Source organism: Bombus fervidus, chromosome 3, assembly GCF_041682495.2.
Source record: "Bombus fervidus isolate BK054 chromosome 3, iyBomFerv1, whole genome shotgun sequence".
Lineage (NCBI taxonomy): Eukaryota > Metazoa > Arthropoda > Insecta > Hymenoptera > Apidae > Bombus > Bombus fervidus.
The window spans coordinates 13377443-13389999 of record NC_091519.1 but is presented as its reverse complement, the minus strand read 5'-3'; the positions used below and the strand labels follow the sequence as shown (position 1 = coordinate 13389999).

Sequence of the window (12557 nt, the reverse complement as noted above, 5' to 3'; positions counted from 1 at the left end):
AGTAATATTCCACTAGGTTGCAGCATTGTCTGTCGCAACGTACATGTTGTAGAAGAAGAATTGTATACTCCTTGCTTTCGTTGCGATTCTAGCACTACGATAATACGATAATAATAATTATTTTATTTTAATTTTATTTTATTTGTAATACTATTGTCATCATTATCATCATCATTATTTCTATTGTATTACTATATTGCAACATATATAATATATGATCATCACCATCGCCGTCGTTGTTACTATTACCGCTGCTATTATTATTATTATGATTATTATTATTATTATTATCATCATCATCATCATCATCATCATCATCATCATCATTATTATTATTATTATTATTACTACTACTTATTACTTATTATTATATTGTCACTAATCAATACTATTATAGCAAAAAAAAACATGGAGTTTACTACTGCTATTCTTGCTGCTTCTACTACTACTGCTACCAACACCGCTACTACTGTTGCTGCTGTTGCTACTATTACTATTCCTATTATTATTATTATTATTATTATCATTATTATTATTATTATTGTTGTTATTATTATTATCATCATCATCAGCATTACTATCATAATAATAATTACTATTATTGACTGTAATATATGGCTGAAATCGTTTCTGCTGCTGCCTTCGTTATCATGATTTCATTAACAATGCCATCGTTGCCCGTCATCGTCGTTAAAATCATTATCATTACTACCATTCTACATCCTCGTTATGATGATAATGTTATATTATTAATATTATTATGCAAAATTTTTTAAAATAAAAGAGATAAAAGAGATAAATTTTATTAATTTTTTTGGAGTGACGATTACTCGTTTAATTAAACATGTTTTATGGAATTGTTGAAATATACACTGCCAATCTTATCGTCATTTCGTGTAAATTCATACTAAAATTTCTTCCATAATTCTATAAGAAAGATGAGAGTACAAATCAATAACAATTTTAATTTTTCTGAAATACATTTAATAAAAAAATGTTGTTATCACTTAATTACTTTACACTTCATATGAGTATCTCCGTAAAAAGTTTAATAATCATAACTGTAAATGTATGAACAACAGCGTGAAAGCATGCGCTTGAAGAATAGTTGAGACACCAGTGTCTTTGACTTACTGTCATAAATACATCTGTATCTGTATTTTGCAAGTGATTATTATGATTCCAAAAATAATTAGTCAAATAAATCAGTTGTCTATTATTTCATTCATTGTTATTACGCATTGTAACTAGTAACTTTTAATATCAGTAATAGTACTAATAGTAGTAGTGTTAATAGTAAAAGTAGTAGAAATAGTAGTAACAACAGCTCGTTGTTTATGTGATTATTATAACAGTATAACATTATGGATTGTAACATTAACATACAATTAGTTATTGTTCTTGATATTGTTACTGATGTTACTACAGCGTTTAATACTACAATAATATTCTTCCAGTAGTATTACTTCATATTTCTTAATACATATATCACATTTTATATTCATTATAACATATACCATTTTCCGATATTTAGCTATAATTTTCATGATATTTCATTACATTTCATTATGTTTTATTAATGATACCAATATTACTTAAAAATACTACCACTAACCGTCGTCGTTGTCATCGTCGTTGTTGTCATCATTATCATTCTAATCATTGTTATAAATTTGATATACCAATTTTACGATACTCTCAATTAGTATAATAGAGCGTACCCTTATAATCATAATCGATTGTCATTATCATTGTCATTGATATTATTACCTTTATTGTCAACATCATCACTAACGATATAGACATCATTACTTTCACACATATATTATTAAATAATATTATCCTTACAAGTGAATATTTAGCGGCTGACAACACATGGATGAAGAAATCGAAGAACATGTAAGTAATACGGCGCAGAAGTACAGAAACCGGTTGTGTGAAAGTATCTTGAAATATTTCAAAGACTTAACGTATAATTGATTTATCCATTTGCCTATTGTCGCTTATGTGCGATGTGATCTTCTGGATTGTATATGAAAAATATAACAAATAAGATGCAGGCGCAAGGGTCTGTCGATTACAATGTAATCAAATAATAATAATGAACAATTTATCATAGTCGTGTAATATATCGATACCTTTAATAGTAGCGAAAAGTATGTGCTGTTTTGACTACAAATATTTTTAATTATTTACTACTGATGTAGAATTTGGAAATGCTACGTATGCATTGGAAAAGATGAGTAAGCACTCTGTGTATGTATGGAACGTATGCAAGTAGATAGCGGCAAAATGTTAAAACGTATGTATGAACGTGATATTGATAATAATTATTTTTTCGGTTTATGTGTACATGTATTTCTGTATGTTTCATTTTGAAACTAAATGTTGTTTTTAAATGCTGCAAAATTACGCTACTGATTGTATGCTGCGAAAATAATGAAATTAAATAGTGCGATAAATTGCTCTTTGTAAATCTTAAAAATGTAATATAATAATATGACGGACCCTCGCAGCCAGCTTTAAGCTATAAAACATCTATGATTTTATCTATTTACAATTAAAATTTAACTTATATAAATATCTGAATAATTCAAACTTATATAAATAATTAAAACATGAAAATAAAATGAATACTGATAAAGCGTTATTCTTGATTTATAATCGCAGTACTTTGCAGTATTTGCACTGTCTTACAATTAATATGAACTTATTTCTATATCTTTAAAAGTAAAACGTTTCAGATATCATTTTTTCTCTTGTTCTTAATAATTTAATTATACACGCACAAGTAAAAATATTTAATATATTTCGTACTTTTAAATATTAGATAAATACAGACTTTTATGCAAAAAATAATTAATAAAAATTAAATTAGTAATAAAAATATATATCGGTCTAATACAACAGAAAAAAACACTTCGTTGTCTATCATATGTATATCGTATATCATATCTCGTATCAGAGAAACACCGAAGAGGTAGCTGAACATACGATGTATATCATTCGTCATAGTGATGTGGTTTAAAGTAGAATGAAATTGAGACGTAAGGTAATTTTTTACGAGGATTCTTCATAACAAAAAATATATTGTTGCTTTTGATCATTGTTGCATTTATACATAAATTTCTTCTTTTTTTTTTTTAAACCAGTAAAATTAATGGGGAATGAAAAAAGTGCCCTTAATGGGCTGAAAATTGACGAAAAACCTGTGGAAATAACTGATTTTTGGACGCATTATATGGCCTGTGTGAATGGTTACAATGCACAAAGGATTTCAGTGTTTGTCAGTGAGCCATCTTTACATTATAATGCAAATTTTGGAAATCCATCGCCTTTAGAGAAAGCTGCAAAGGTTAACATTGATTCATTAATTACATATTGTAATATCACATGTGCATGTATCAATCGTCCTTAATTTTCTTTTTAGTTATATTATTTTAGCTAATTAAAAAATCGATGTGTATAACAATAATATACTTATGTTTCAGAATCTAATGTTATATAGACATCCATGTATATTAAAGTACGTTTCTTCATGGTCAAAAGGTAGTAAATTTTTCCTAGCTACTGAACAAGTTAAACCTTTAATTCAATCAATAGAAACCCAGAATACACTGCAAATATGCATGGGCTTGTATAGTATTTTACGTGCATTGGTTTTTCTTCATGAAAAAGCATTTGTATCTCATAATAATCTTTGCGAAAGTTCTATTTATGTTACACCTGAGGGATGTTGGAAACTTGGAGGACTGGAATGTTTATGTAAATTTAATGATTTGAGTTCTTCTTATTTACAAAAAATAAAAAGCTACAGATACGAGAAAGCGATTTCTACTAACGAAGATGCAACTATCACTTTAACAAATTTTACAACAATTGATGTATATGCATTTGGAGTTTTAGCTGAAGATATATTGAGACAAAAGGATCCAGGTAAACGGTATATAATTAATTAAAATTATACTCTATTTTAAATAATTATGAACAAATATCTTAATGGATAGATGTTCTATTCTATTTTTAGATGATGTACCTAGTCTTTTAGAGTTTAAACAGTTCTGTAAAGAAAATCTGCAAAATCCAGATCCTTCTCTAAGATGCGAACTGTCCCATGTATTACAACATCCATTCTTTACCCATGATTTTATGAGGATATATGCATTTTTAAATGAGTTAGTGTTAAAAAGTAATAAGGAAAAAGAAATATTTTTTGGGTAAATATCTAAAAAAAAAAATTATTAATCTCTTGCGTGCTTGGTAATAGTAAAATTTTTTAATCATATTACAGAACCTTAATAACACAATTAAGAATGTTTCCTGAAAATATTGTAGCTGAACAATTAGGTCGTTTACTTCTTTCAAGAATGGTTTTATTAGATACAACAGCACAAGAACAGCTTTTACCATTTATTTTAAAACCAAAAGGTAAAATAAAAAAAATAAAATTTTGTATTTAATATAAATTGAGGATCCATGATTTTATTTGCAGATGGAAATGACAATACAGATAGTAACTTATTTTCAATTTCTACATTTAAAGTCTATTTGGTACCCAAACTATTACAGATGTTTTGTATACGAGATGTATCAATACGTTTAGTACTTTTGTCATATTTTAATTCTTTTGTGCATATATTTCAAGTAGATGAGTTGAAATCTCAAGTACTTCCTGAATTACTTGTTGGAATTAAAGACACAAATGATCATCTTGTATCTGCAACATTAAAAGCATTAGCTGACATAGTTCCAATCTTAGGCGCTGCCACAGTAATCGGTGGTAATAGAGGGAAGCTATTTACAGATGGACGACCAAATAAACTGAAAGATAACAAGAAGACTAAGAACAGTATAAATGTTGAATTCGTGGTTCCTACAGATAGTATTCAAAAAGTAATTGATTTACCTGAAAGACCATCTCCAGATGGAGGTGAAGATAAAAAAGAGATTACTTCTTCCATTATCGAAGAAGAATACACGTGGTCTGATTGGGACATACAAGAAACTGCAGAAGTGCATGCTCGAATTTCACAGTCTTCCGACGCAATTTTTCAATCTCAATCCAATTCCAATGACATTTCGATTTCGGATTCAACATTAAGGATTACTACAGATGCAGTATTAAATATCGATAAAAATAAAACAAGCGAATTGAAATTAACAAAGAAGTCAGCTGGTATTATATCCGATATTTCAGAGCTTGATATTAAAAATTCAAAATTAATAGATACTTGTAAAGAAGAATATGATTATTTCACAGACATGGAGCCTGTGATAAAGAAGACACAGATTTTACACATACAACAACCACAGATATTATCAAAAAGTGTATTTGACATAAAAGCGCTAAATGGATTAGAAACATCTGAAGAAAATAATGGCTGGGAGGAGGATTTAAGCGATTGGGGAACAGAAGATGTTCATGAAATAAAAACTTGAATAAATATATATTACTCCTTATAATATTTTTTGTATATAATATTTTTATTTCGAAAAAATAAGTTAATTGAAATTATTTGCTTAACCCATCTGCTACCACACGTCACACATATGTAACACATTCTAAAAGTCACTTAGGTTGTCTACTAATAATTTTGTACTATTACATATTACAAAAGTATATGTCGTATTATGTAACAATTTGAAACTTGGGCTGTGAAAAGTGATTTTTTCCTTAAACAGTGTTAACGAAAGGGATACTTTCCCTACATAAGATACTGTAATTTTTAAAAAAAATTTATAGGCGTTCCTAATTTAGGTAATGTAAATTTCATATAAATAAACGCAATATTTGATTAAATTAATATAATGTACATATATGTGTATTTGGTACGTATATTATATTATATGAAAAATTGAAAAGCTTCTCAGGACAAAGATATTTCAGGGATCACATGCAATGGTGGAAATCATATCATTTCAAGATCATCATAATTTTTTTAAATAAAAATATATATATATATACATATTTCTTGATATCTTTATAAAGCGTAACAAAATAAATTCAATGAATTAATAAGTATGCCAATCCCAACATCTAATCTTGAGATATTTGTGTCTAAAGTGTTGTACATTTATGTTCAATCGACAGATGGCACAATTTAAAAAATTTGTTAACTTTTGAGATTTCAAATAAAAATTTAGAGCATACGAATAAGGTATTTATCAAGATTAGTTATATTCCCGGTTTTATTTAAATATTCTCCCTAGTTTCAAGTAAGTTTAAAAAATCGTCCAAATCGGTGGACCATGTGACGCTATAACACCTAGTGGTGAAACAGTTAAACTAATGTTTTCATAAAATTAAAGGACTCAAATTTCTCGATCTATAAGACTAGTTCTTGAACTGTTCGGATTAAATCAAAGCTTTAACTCCCAGAAATTTTCTCTGTATAATATTATTCCAATTTCTTACATAAATAATTAACTATATATATGCAACTAGCGCAAAGGGTCCTATTTTATGCACAATGAGTGCTATCTATCAGTAAGTTAGTGGAACCTAACTACTACTAAGAAGCAAAATTTTTAACCGGTAGATGGCGCTATCACGATGAGGGCGCAACGAGTGTACACGAGAACTTCCTTTTGGTACGTGGAAGTCTTGGAACATTCAAAGGCAGTGTTCCGGAAAGGAATTTTATTATATTTATTGGTAATATGGTAAGTAAAGATTAATGTAATTCGATAAATAAGATTCCTAATTATTTATACAAATGATTTAATATTAAAAGAAATAGTAGATGCATGTTATTTAAAAGGATTCGAGGAATGATATTCATGTTACAACATGTAGCTGATTATTATATACTGTTTTAATAATGTGAAATAAGTAATATATTAATATATTTTGTTTATTACTTCAAATCAATAAATAGTATATTCTATATCATCAAAAGTACGATCTTGTCCTTCATTTTTAATTTACATTATTAACATAAGTATACTTGGAAAGAAAGAAACAAAAGTAATATGTTAAAAGCGTTAAAGAAATTTTCAATAAATTCTTTTAATAAACAATATTGACTTTTAAGTGATGAAAATTTCAGCTCACTTTGACAAATGAATGAAAAAATTGTTCCCTATGTCACTGATTATTATATACTAATTAAACAAAAATTGTATAGTTCTCTTTTAATCTAAAGAGTGTAATATGTATTATTTTTTAGGGGTTTGTAAAGGTTGTTAAAAATAAACAATATTTCAAACGTTACCAAGTTAAGTTCAGAAGGCGACGCGAAGGAAAGACAGATTATTATGCACGTAAACGATTAACTATTCAGGATAAAAATAAATATAATACTCCTAAATACAGATTAATTGTACGTCTATCAAATAAGGATATTACCTGTCAGGTACATATATTTAGATAATTTAAAATCTATTAAAAAGACTTTTATCTTTCAATTATTAAAATTTATCATACATGTAGGTTGCATATTCAAGGATTGAAGGAGATAGAATTGTATGTGCAGCATACAGTCATGAACTTCCAAAATATGGCATTAAAGTTGGGCTTACAAATTATGCTTCTGCATATTGCACAGGCCTTCTTTTAGCACGAAGAGTAAGTATTTTTGTATTATTTTATTCTACAATTATATATTCTATACTTAAATATTTGTTTTAATGATGAAACACTCAGCTCGCTTTGATGTATAACTGAAGAGATATTAATTGTTCCCTGTTATATATTTCTGAACAACAATTGTATAATATTCAATACAATTGAAGTTGGATCTGCTTTCGAAATTATGTGATACCATATCTTTTTCTATAGTTATTGAAAAAATTAGGCCTAGATACCTTGTACACTGGAACAACAGAAGTAACTGGCGATGAATATAACGTTGAAGAATTAGACGAAGGTCCTGGAGCATTCAGATGTTACTTAGATACTGGTCTAATGCGTACAACTACTGGTGCTAGAGTTTTCGGCGCCATGAAAGGTGCTGTTGATGGTGGTCTCAATATTCCACATAGGTATTTGTTAACATAATTATTATAAAAGATATTAAGATGTATTATAAAAAAAATATGATGTTACCATACACATGCGCGTCATCTGAGTCGTAGCAAGACATGATTTTGTATCTGTGTTCTACAATACAATTTACTGTCTTTGCATGGATATAAAGAGATGAAAAAATGTGTTTCTGATAATATATAATTAAGAATAGAAATAATGCAGGATATGTTCTTAAACACATATTTAAACTTTTATATTGTTTTTCTATAAATAGCACCAAGAGATTTCCTGGGTATGATAGTGAATCAAAATCTTTCAATGCTGATGTTCATCGGCAGCACATATTTGGACAACATGTTGCAAACTACATGAGAACATTAGAAGAAGAAGATGATGATGCTTTTAAACGACAATTTTCACAGTACATCAAAAATGGTATTACTGCTGATAGTGTAAGTGTTCATACATTTTATTTACATATTCAGTCACCCATTCGTCCAGCTTATAATTACTGCAAAATTTCATGATCTTTGCAGTGTCGCAGTTGGACAATAATAAGTGCATTGGTTTTAAAAGATAAATGCATTGATCGTGGCATTTTTCACATTGACCTTTGTTACATTTCACTTTCCATAATTTATTTTTTATTTATATATTAATATTTTATATTATATATATAATTTTATATATTAGAAGACTTAACTTTTGTTTACAGATTGAGAGTATTTATAAGAGTGCCCATGAAGCTATACGTGCAAATCCAGAACACACAAAGATCGTTAAAGAAAAAATACCGGTGAAAAAGCGATGGAATCGCCGCAAACTTTCTTTGGCAGAAAGGAAAAACTGTGTTGCTCAAAAGAAAGCTAATTTCCTCAAAAAACTGGCGGAAGTAGAAGCTTAGTTTTATTGTCAACTTTCTGCATCAAGATCAATGTTCATGTATACATGAAGAATGTTTTGGTATAAAAATAAAAAATGTACACTGGAAATTTTGTAATTTTGATTACTATATTAATGAATATAATACTAACTTTATTTTATGCAATAGTTTATTTAAAAGTACATCACACAATAATCGTTGATATAGACGACACAAAAATATCTCGTCTATTAATTATAGATATAAATATATTCTTTTCACTATTAGCTTGATAAATGTATAATACGTAATAATTATGTTATTCATTGTTCGTATTTGTATTGCTACATTGTATACAGAAATTTTTACATAACGTATTTGTGTACAATACACGTACATATATCTAATACACAGAAAAATTAAAAATAAACAAATTGAAATATTAATCGTGAATAAATTAACAAATTACATATATGCTATTTCAAATATAGAAATTTAATTCCTGTGTGATGATAAATCAACAAATGTATATGTGCGATAATTTTGTCAAAGATTTATGATATAAAAAAGAACGTACTTTAGATTAACGTATCTTTAGATTAACAATTTTTTTTTGATCTAGCGGAAAAGCGATAATCTACTACGGGAACCAGGTAATTTGCCTCGCTCATCAATTAATCCAGCTTGAATGTCTCCGATCGATGGAACAGTTCTTACTTCCCCTCGAGCTGCTACACTAGGTGGTGATTTAAGTAAACGACGTGCTACATTTGTTACATGATCCTTCGATATCTCATCTACAAATTAATAATACGAATACAACTAGTTTATATATATTAATTAGTAATATTCATATTTATATATAATTTATATACAATTACATATAAGGATATTGACTGGTCAGAATTTCTTGAGTAGCAACAGAGATTTATATCAACATTTTTTGGGGAAAGTTACTATATTTTTAAAGGATGTGTTGAAATAAGGAAAATGAATGAATTTTGAAATAACTAGACAGAATCACACCAAGAATTGAGAAAAGAATAGATTTTCCATGGAGAGTTCCAAACAACCAATATCCGTATACTTCAGTATAATACAGGACCAATACCAATTGCCTGTATGAAGTATTCTGGTCGTTTTCTAGAACCAGTGGCTAAAACTTGTCTTCCAATATCTTCAAATACAACCGGTCTTTGTTCCAAATTCATAAGTAACATAGATTGCAATTGCTTCTTTGCTCTCTACATTATTGAAAAATTCTCCAATTAAGATTAAAAGTGGATAGAAAAACATAATTATTGCACACATGTGAATAGAACTTATAAATGAAATCATACCGCTAACTCGTTATCTGTAATATTATTTGTCATAGTAACCATCTCATGTACAATCACTTCTACCATGTCTCTGACATGAGAGGGTGTACAAGATGCATGAATATAAAAAAGACCTGTATCAGCATATGCGTGATTGTATGCAGTTGCACTATACAACCAATGATACCTGCAAAATAACTGTTTTACAACAATACTTAGCTTTTCAAAGAATAAGAAGTTATCTCAAATTTTACCTATTAAGTACATTTGTGTACAGACGAGTATACATTCCTTTTCCTGGACCTCCGGCACTGAAACTGTTACCACCACCCATCATCATATTTAAAACACACATTGCTACGAAATCTGAATCTTGATGAGAACAGCCTTCCAAACCTATTGCTACATGTGATAATTCTGGTAGACCACTAGGTCCTGCATACACAGGTACATTACATTCTTCCTATACAATTATAAAATTTAAAACTATTAAACAACAATATTCAAAAATACTAGTATGTTTAACTTAAAGAGATAACTACTAGTATGTAACCTCCAGTATACTGAGCAATCGAAGCGTCAACTGTATTTGAAAATTTTCCTATGGATATCGAGCTATTCTTCTTTTGTTCTTTTTCTCCTTCTTCTTCCCAAACCGATTTTTGTTCAACAAAATATCTATAATAACAATAATAAATTAAACCTAACAGTGAATATCACAACTTAAATTGCATAAATGATATAAATTACGAGAGATAGCTTTTAAATTAGTAAAAATCAATCTAGTAGTATTTTGATTTATATTGATAAATACTTAACAGTTTTACTTATAATTACTTTTGAACTGCTAAAACAAGGTCTTCATGTTCTACACCAACTCCAGCTACTACCATCCTATGTGGTGTATAATGATGTTTTAAATACTCAAATAATATGTTTCTATCTATAAGGTCAATATTTTCCTTTGGACAAATCTTTGGAAGACCAAGAGTATTATTTCTATATGCAGCCTATGCAGAATAAATTTTACTTACAATTAGATGAGCATTATTAAAATTTTTCAGAAATATTTTTTTTTATTTACCGCATGAATCATATCCATAAGTATTGGCTCTTGTTCTGGCCTTGTAAGTAAAGATTCCAACTCAAATCGAATCATTTGTCTTGCAGCATTTATCTAAAAATTTCGATATCCAGGTTGAATTTTTATATTATATTTATATCTTCATAACAAACAATTATACTAATTTGTCTAACTCTATAAAAGTAATATACCTAAATTTATTGATTGATAATTTATTGAAAATTATGGAAGATTATTACTTTCTGTTATAAATAGAGTGATATAAGTAAGATGATATCGTATAAAAACATTTACCTCATCCTCTGTAATTTGAGGCCTTAAAACAATATCACCCAAAATTTGTACAACAGTATCCAATCCACGACGTTCTGCAGATGCTGCATAAACAAATGTATCCCTGGATGCTTGACAATCACATATACCTCCATGTTTTTCTAGAGCTAGCATTATCTGGTCTTTATTCTTGTACGTTTTGGTAGACTGAAAGAGTAAATTACTGATACTTTTTATTCTTCGAATATTAATTCTTCATTATATTCTAAAAATCTTACTCCAAATGCCAACTTTTCTAGGAAATGTGAGATACCATTGGGATATGCAATTTCATATCGAGGACCAGAATCAAGCAATACTGCAAAACATTATTTTATAGTACAAATAAATAATTAAAATGAAAGATTTTTTTACAAACATTTTTTGTACTTACCGCCTACTGTACAAAATTGGCCAAATCGATTTTCAGAGGCAACTCTTAATCCATTTGACAAAACTGTTACTTTAGTAACCTGATGTTCTTCTTTAGCAGTAGCATAGATTGCTTTAGGTAAATTAGGTATTGGCTTTGTTAATGGAGGAAATGGTGTAACAATTGATTTTCGTGTTATTTTATTATTAGGTACCTTCTGGGAGGAAAAGTCACATCTTTTCAAAAAACAAAAAGATTTTCTTCGTATTGCACTGTAAAGAATACCATTACGTTTAATAATGTAAAAGTTGATTTATAAATGTGAGCTTGACAAGGTTAAGTGAAAGATACTTATATCACTGTAAAATTCTTCATTCCTATAAGAGTAATTACCTTTTAGTAAAAACAACTGTCAAGGAACTTTGCGATACTTGCATCAACATTTTCATCTTATTGTTCGTATCAAATCATTTAATTTATATGTATATAACTTAACTTGTCACCTTCACAGTTTGGAAGCGAAAAATTAATTGGACAATATTAGAAACTTGGACAAAAATACCCTACAAATAGTCTCCTGTTAAATAAACGTACTTACATTAACATATATTTATAAACTCATAAATCTACTTATACAC

The 12557-nt window shown here is 28.3% G+C and overlaps 3 protein-coding genes across 7 annotated transcripts; 2 read left to right on the top strand and 1 right to left on the bottom strand.

The window, feature by feature from the left end:
• Positions 1 to 377: 377 nt before the first annotated feature.
• On the top strand, positions 378 to 5463 carry LOC139985537 (protein-associating with the carboxyl-terminal domain of ezrin). Of its 4 annotated transcripts, none has more exons than XM_072000037.1 (7): positions 378 to 2302; positions 3153 to 3355; positions 3492 to 3936; positions 4028 to 4217; positions 4292 to 4428; positions 4493 to 5176; positions 5261 to 5463. In XM_072000037.1, the coding sequence occupies exons 1-7, from the start codon at positions 2263 to 2265 to the stop codon at positions 5437 to 5439; spliced, it is 1878 nt and encodes a 625-aa protein (XP_071856138.1). In that variant the 5' UTR covers positions 378 to 2262; the 3' UTR covers positions 5440 to 5463. The 4 variants fall into 4 exon arrangements, with proteins under 4 accessions (XP_071856138.1, XP_071856136.1, XP_071856137.1 ...); XM_072000035.1 differs by adding an exon at positions 2831 to 3052 and having other exon boundaries at positions 4493 to 5463; XM_072000036.1 differs by having other exon boundaries at positions 378 to 1899; positions 4493 to 5463.
• Positions 5464 to 6521: 1058 nt separating this feature from the next.
• Positions 6522 to 8961, top strand: Rpl5 (ribosomal protein L5). Of its 2 annotated transcripts, none has more exons than XM_072000039.1 (6): positions 6522 to 6663; positions 7170 to 7355; positions 7433 to 7567; positions 7781 to 7983; positions 8244 to 8421; positions 8685 to 8961. In XM_072000039.1, exons 1-6 carry the CDS (start codon positions 6661 to 6663, stop codon positions 8871 to 8873), a joined length of 894 nt encoding a protein of 297 aa, XP_071856140.1. In that variant the 5' UTR covers positions 6522 to 6660; the 3' UTR covers positions 8874 to 8961. The 2 variants fall into 2 exon arrangements, with proteins under 2 accessions (XP_071856140.1, XP_071856142.1); XM_072000041.1 differs by lacking the exon at positions 8685 to 8961 and adding an exon at positions 8506 to 8643.
• Positions 8693 to 12546, bottom strand: LOC139985539 (mitochondrial-processing peptidase subunit alpha). Its single transcript, XM_072000038.1, has 11 exons — positions 12313 to 12546; positions 11941 to 12191; positions 11786 to 11865; positions 11529 to 11714; positions 11235 to 11327; positions 10988 to 11160; positions 10693 to 10828; positions 10405 to 10613; positions 10172 to 10337; positions 9943 to 10075; positions 8693 to 9628 (listed from the first exon to the last, which is right to left on the bottom strand). The coding sequence occupies exons 1-11, from the start codon at positions 12366 to 12368 to the stop codon at positions 9450 to 9452; spliced, it is 1662 nt and encodes a 553-aa protein (XP_071856139.1). The 5' UTR covers positions 12369 to 12546; the 3' UTR covers positions 8693 to 9449.
• Between the last annotated feature and the right edge of the window lie 11 nt (positions 12547 to 12557).

What these genes read in the sequence shown, in the direction of transcription:
- LOC139985537 (XM_072000034.1), top strand. Translation starts at nt 2,263, where the DNA reads ATGGAACGTATGCAAGTAGATAGCGGCAAAATGTTAAAAC. An exon ending in ATTGAGACAAAAGGATCCAG is followed by an intron (nt 3,937 to 4,027) that starts GTAAACGGTATA and finishes TTCTATTTTTAG; the next exon opens with ATGATGTACCTAGTCTTTTA. An exon ending in ATTTATTTTAAAACCAAAAG is followed by an intron (nt 4,429 to 4,492) that starts GTAAAATAAAAA and finishes TTTTATTTGCAG; the next exon opens with ATGGAAATGACAATACAGAT.
- Rpl5 (XM_072000039.1), top strand. An exon ending in GGTCTCAATATTCCACATAG is followed by an intron (nt 7,984 to 8,243) that starts GTATTTGTTAAC and finishes TTCTATAAATAG; the next exon opens with CACCAAGAGATTTCCTGGGT. An exon ending in ATGGTATTACTGCTGATAGT is followed by an intron (nt 8,422 to 8,684) that starts GTAAGTGTTCAT and finishes TTTTGTTTACAG; the next exon opens with ATTGAGAGTATTTATAAGAG.
- LOC139985539 (XM_072000038.1), bottom strand. Translation starts at nt 12,368, where the DNA reads ATGAAAATGTTGATGCAAGTATCGCAAAGTTCCTTGACAGTTGTTTTT. An exon ending in TACACAAATGTACTTAATAG is followed by an intron (nt 10,338 to 10,404) that starts GTAAAATTTGAG and finishes GTTATTTTGCAG; the next exon opens with GTATCATTGGTTGTATAGTG. An exon ending in ATACTTCATACAGGCAATTG is followed by an intron (nt 9,629 to 9,942) that starts GTATTGGTCCTG and finishes ATTAATTTGTAG; the next exon opens with ATGAGATATCGAAGGATCAT.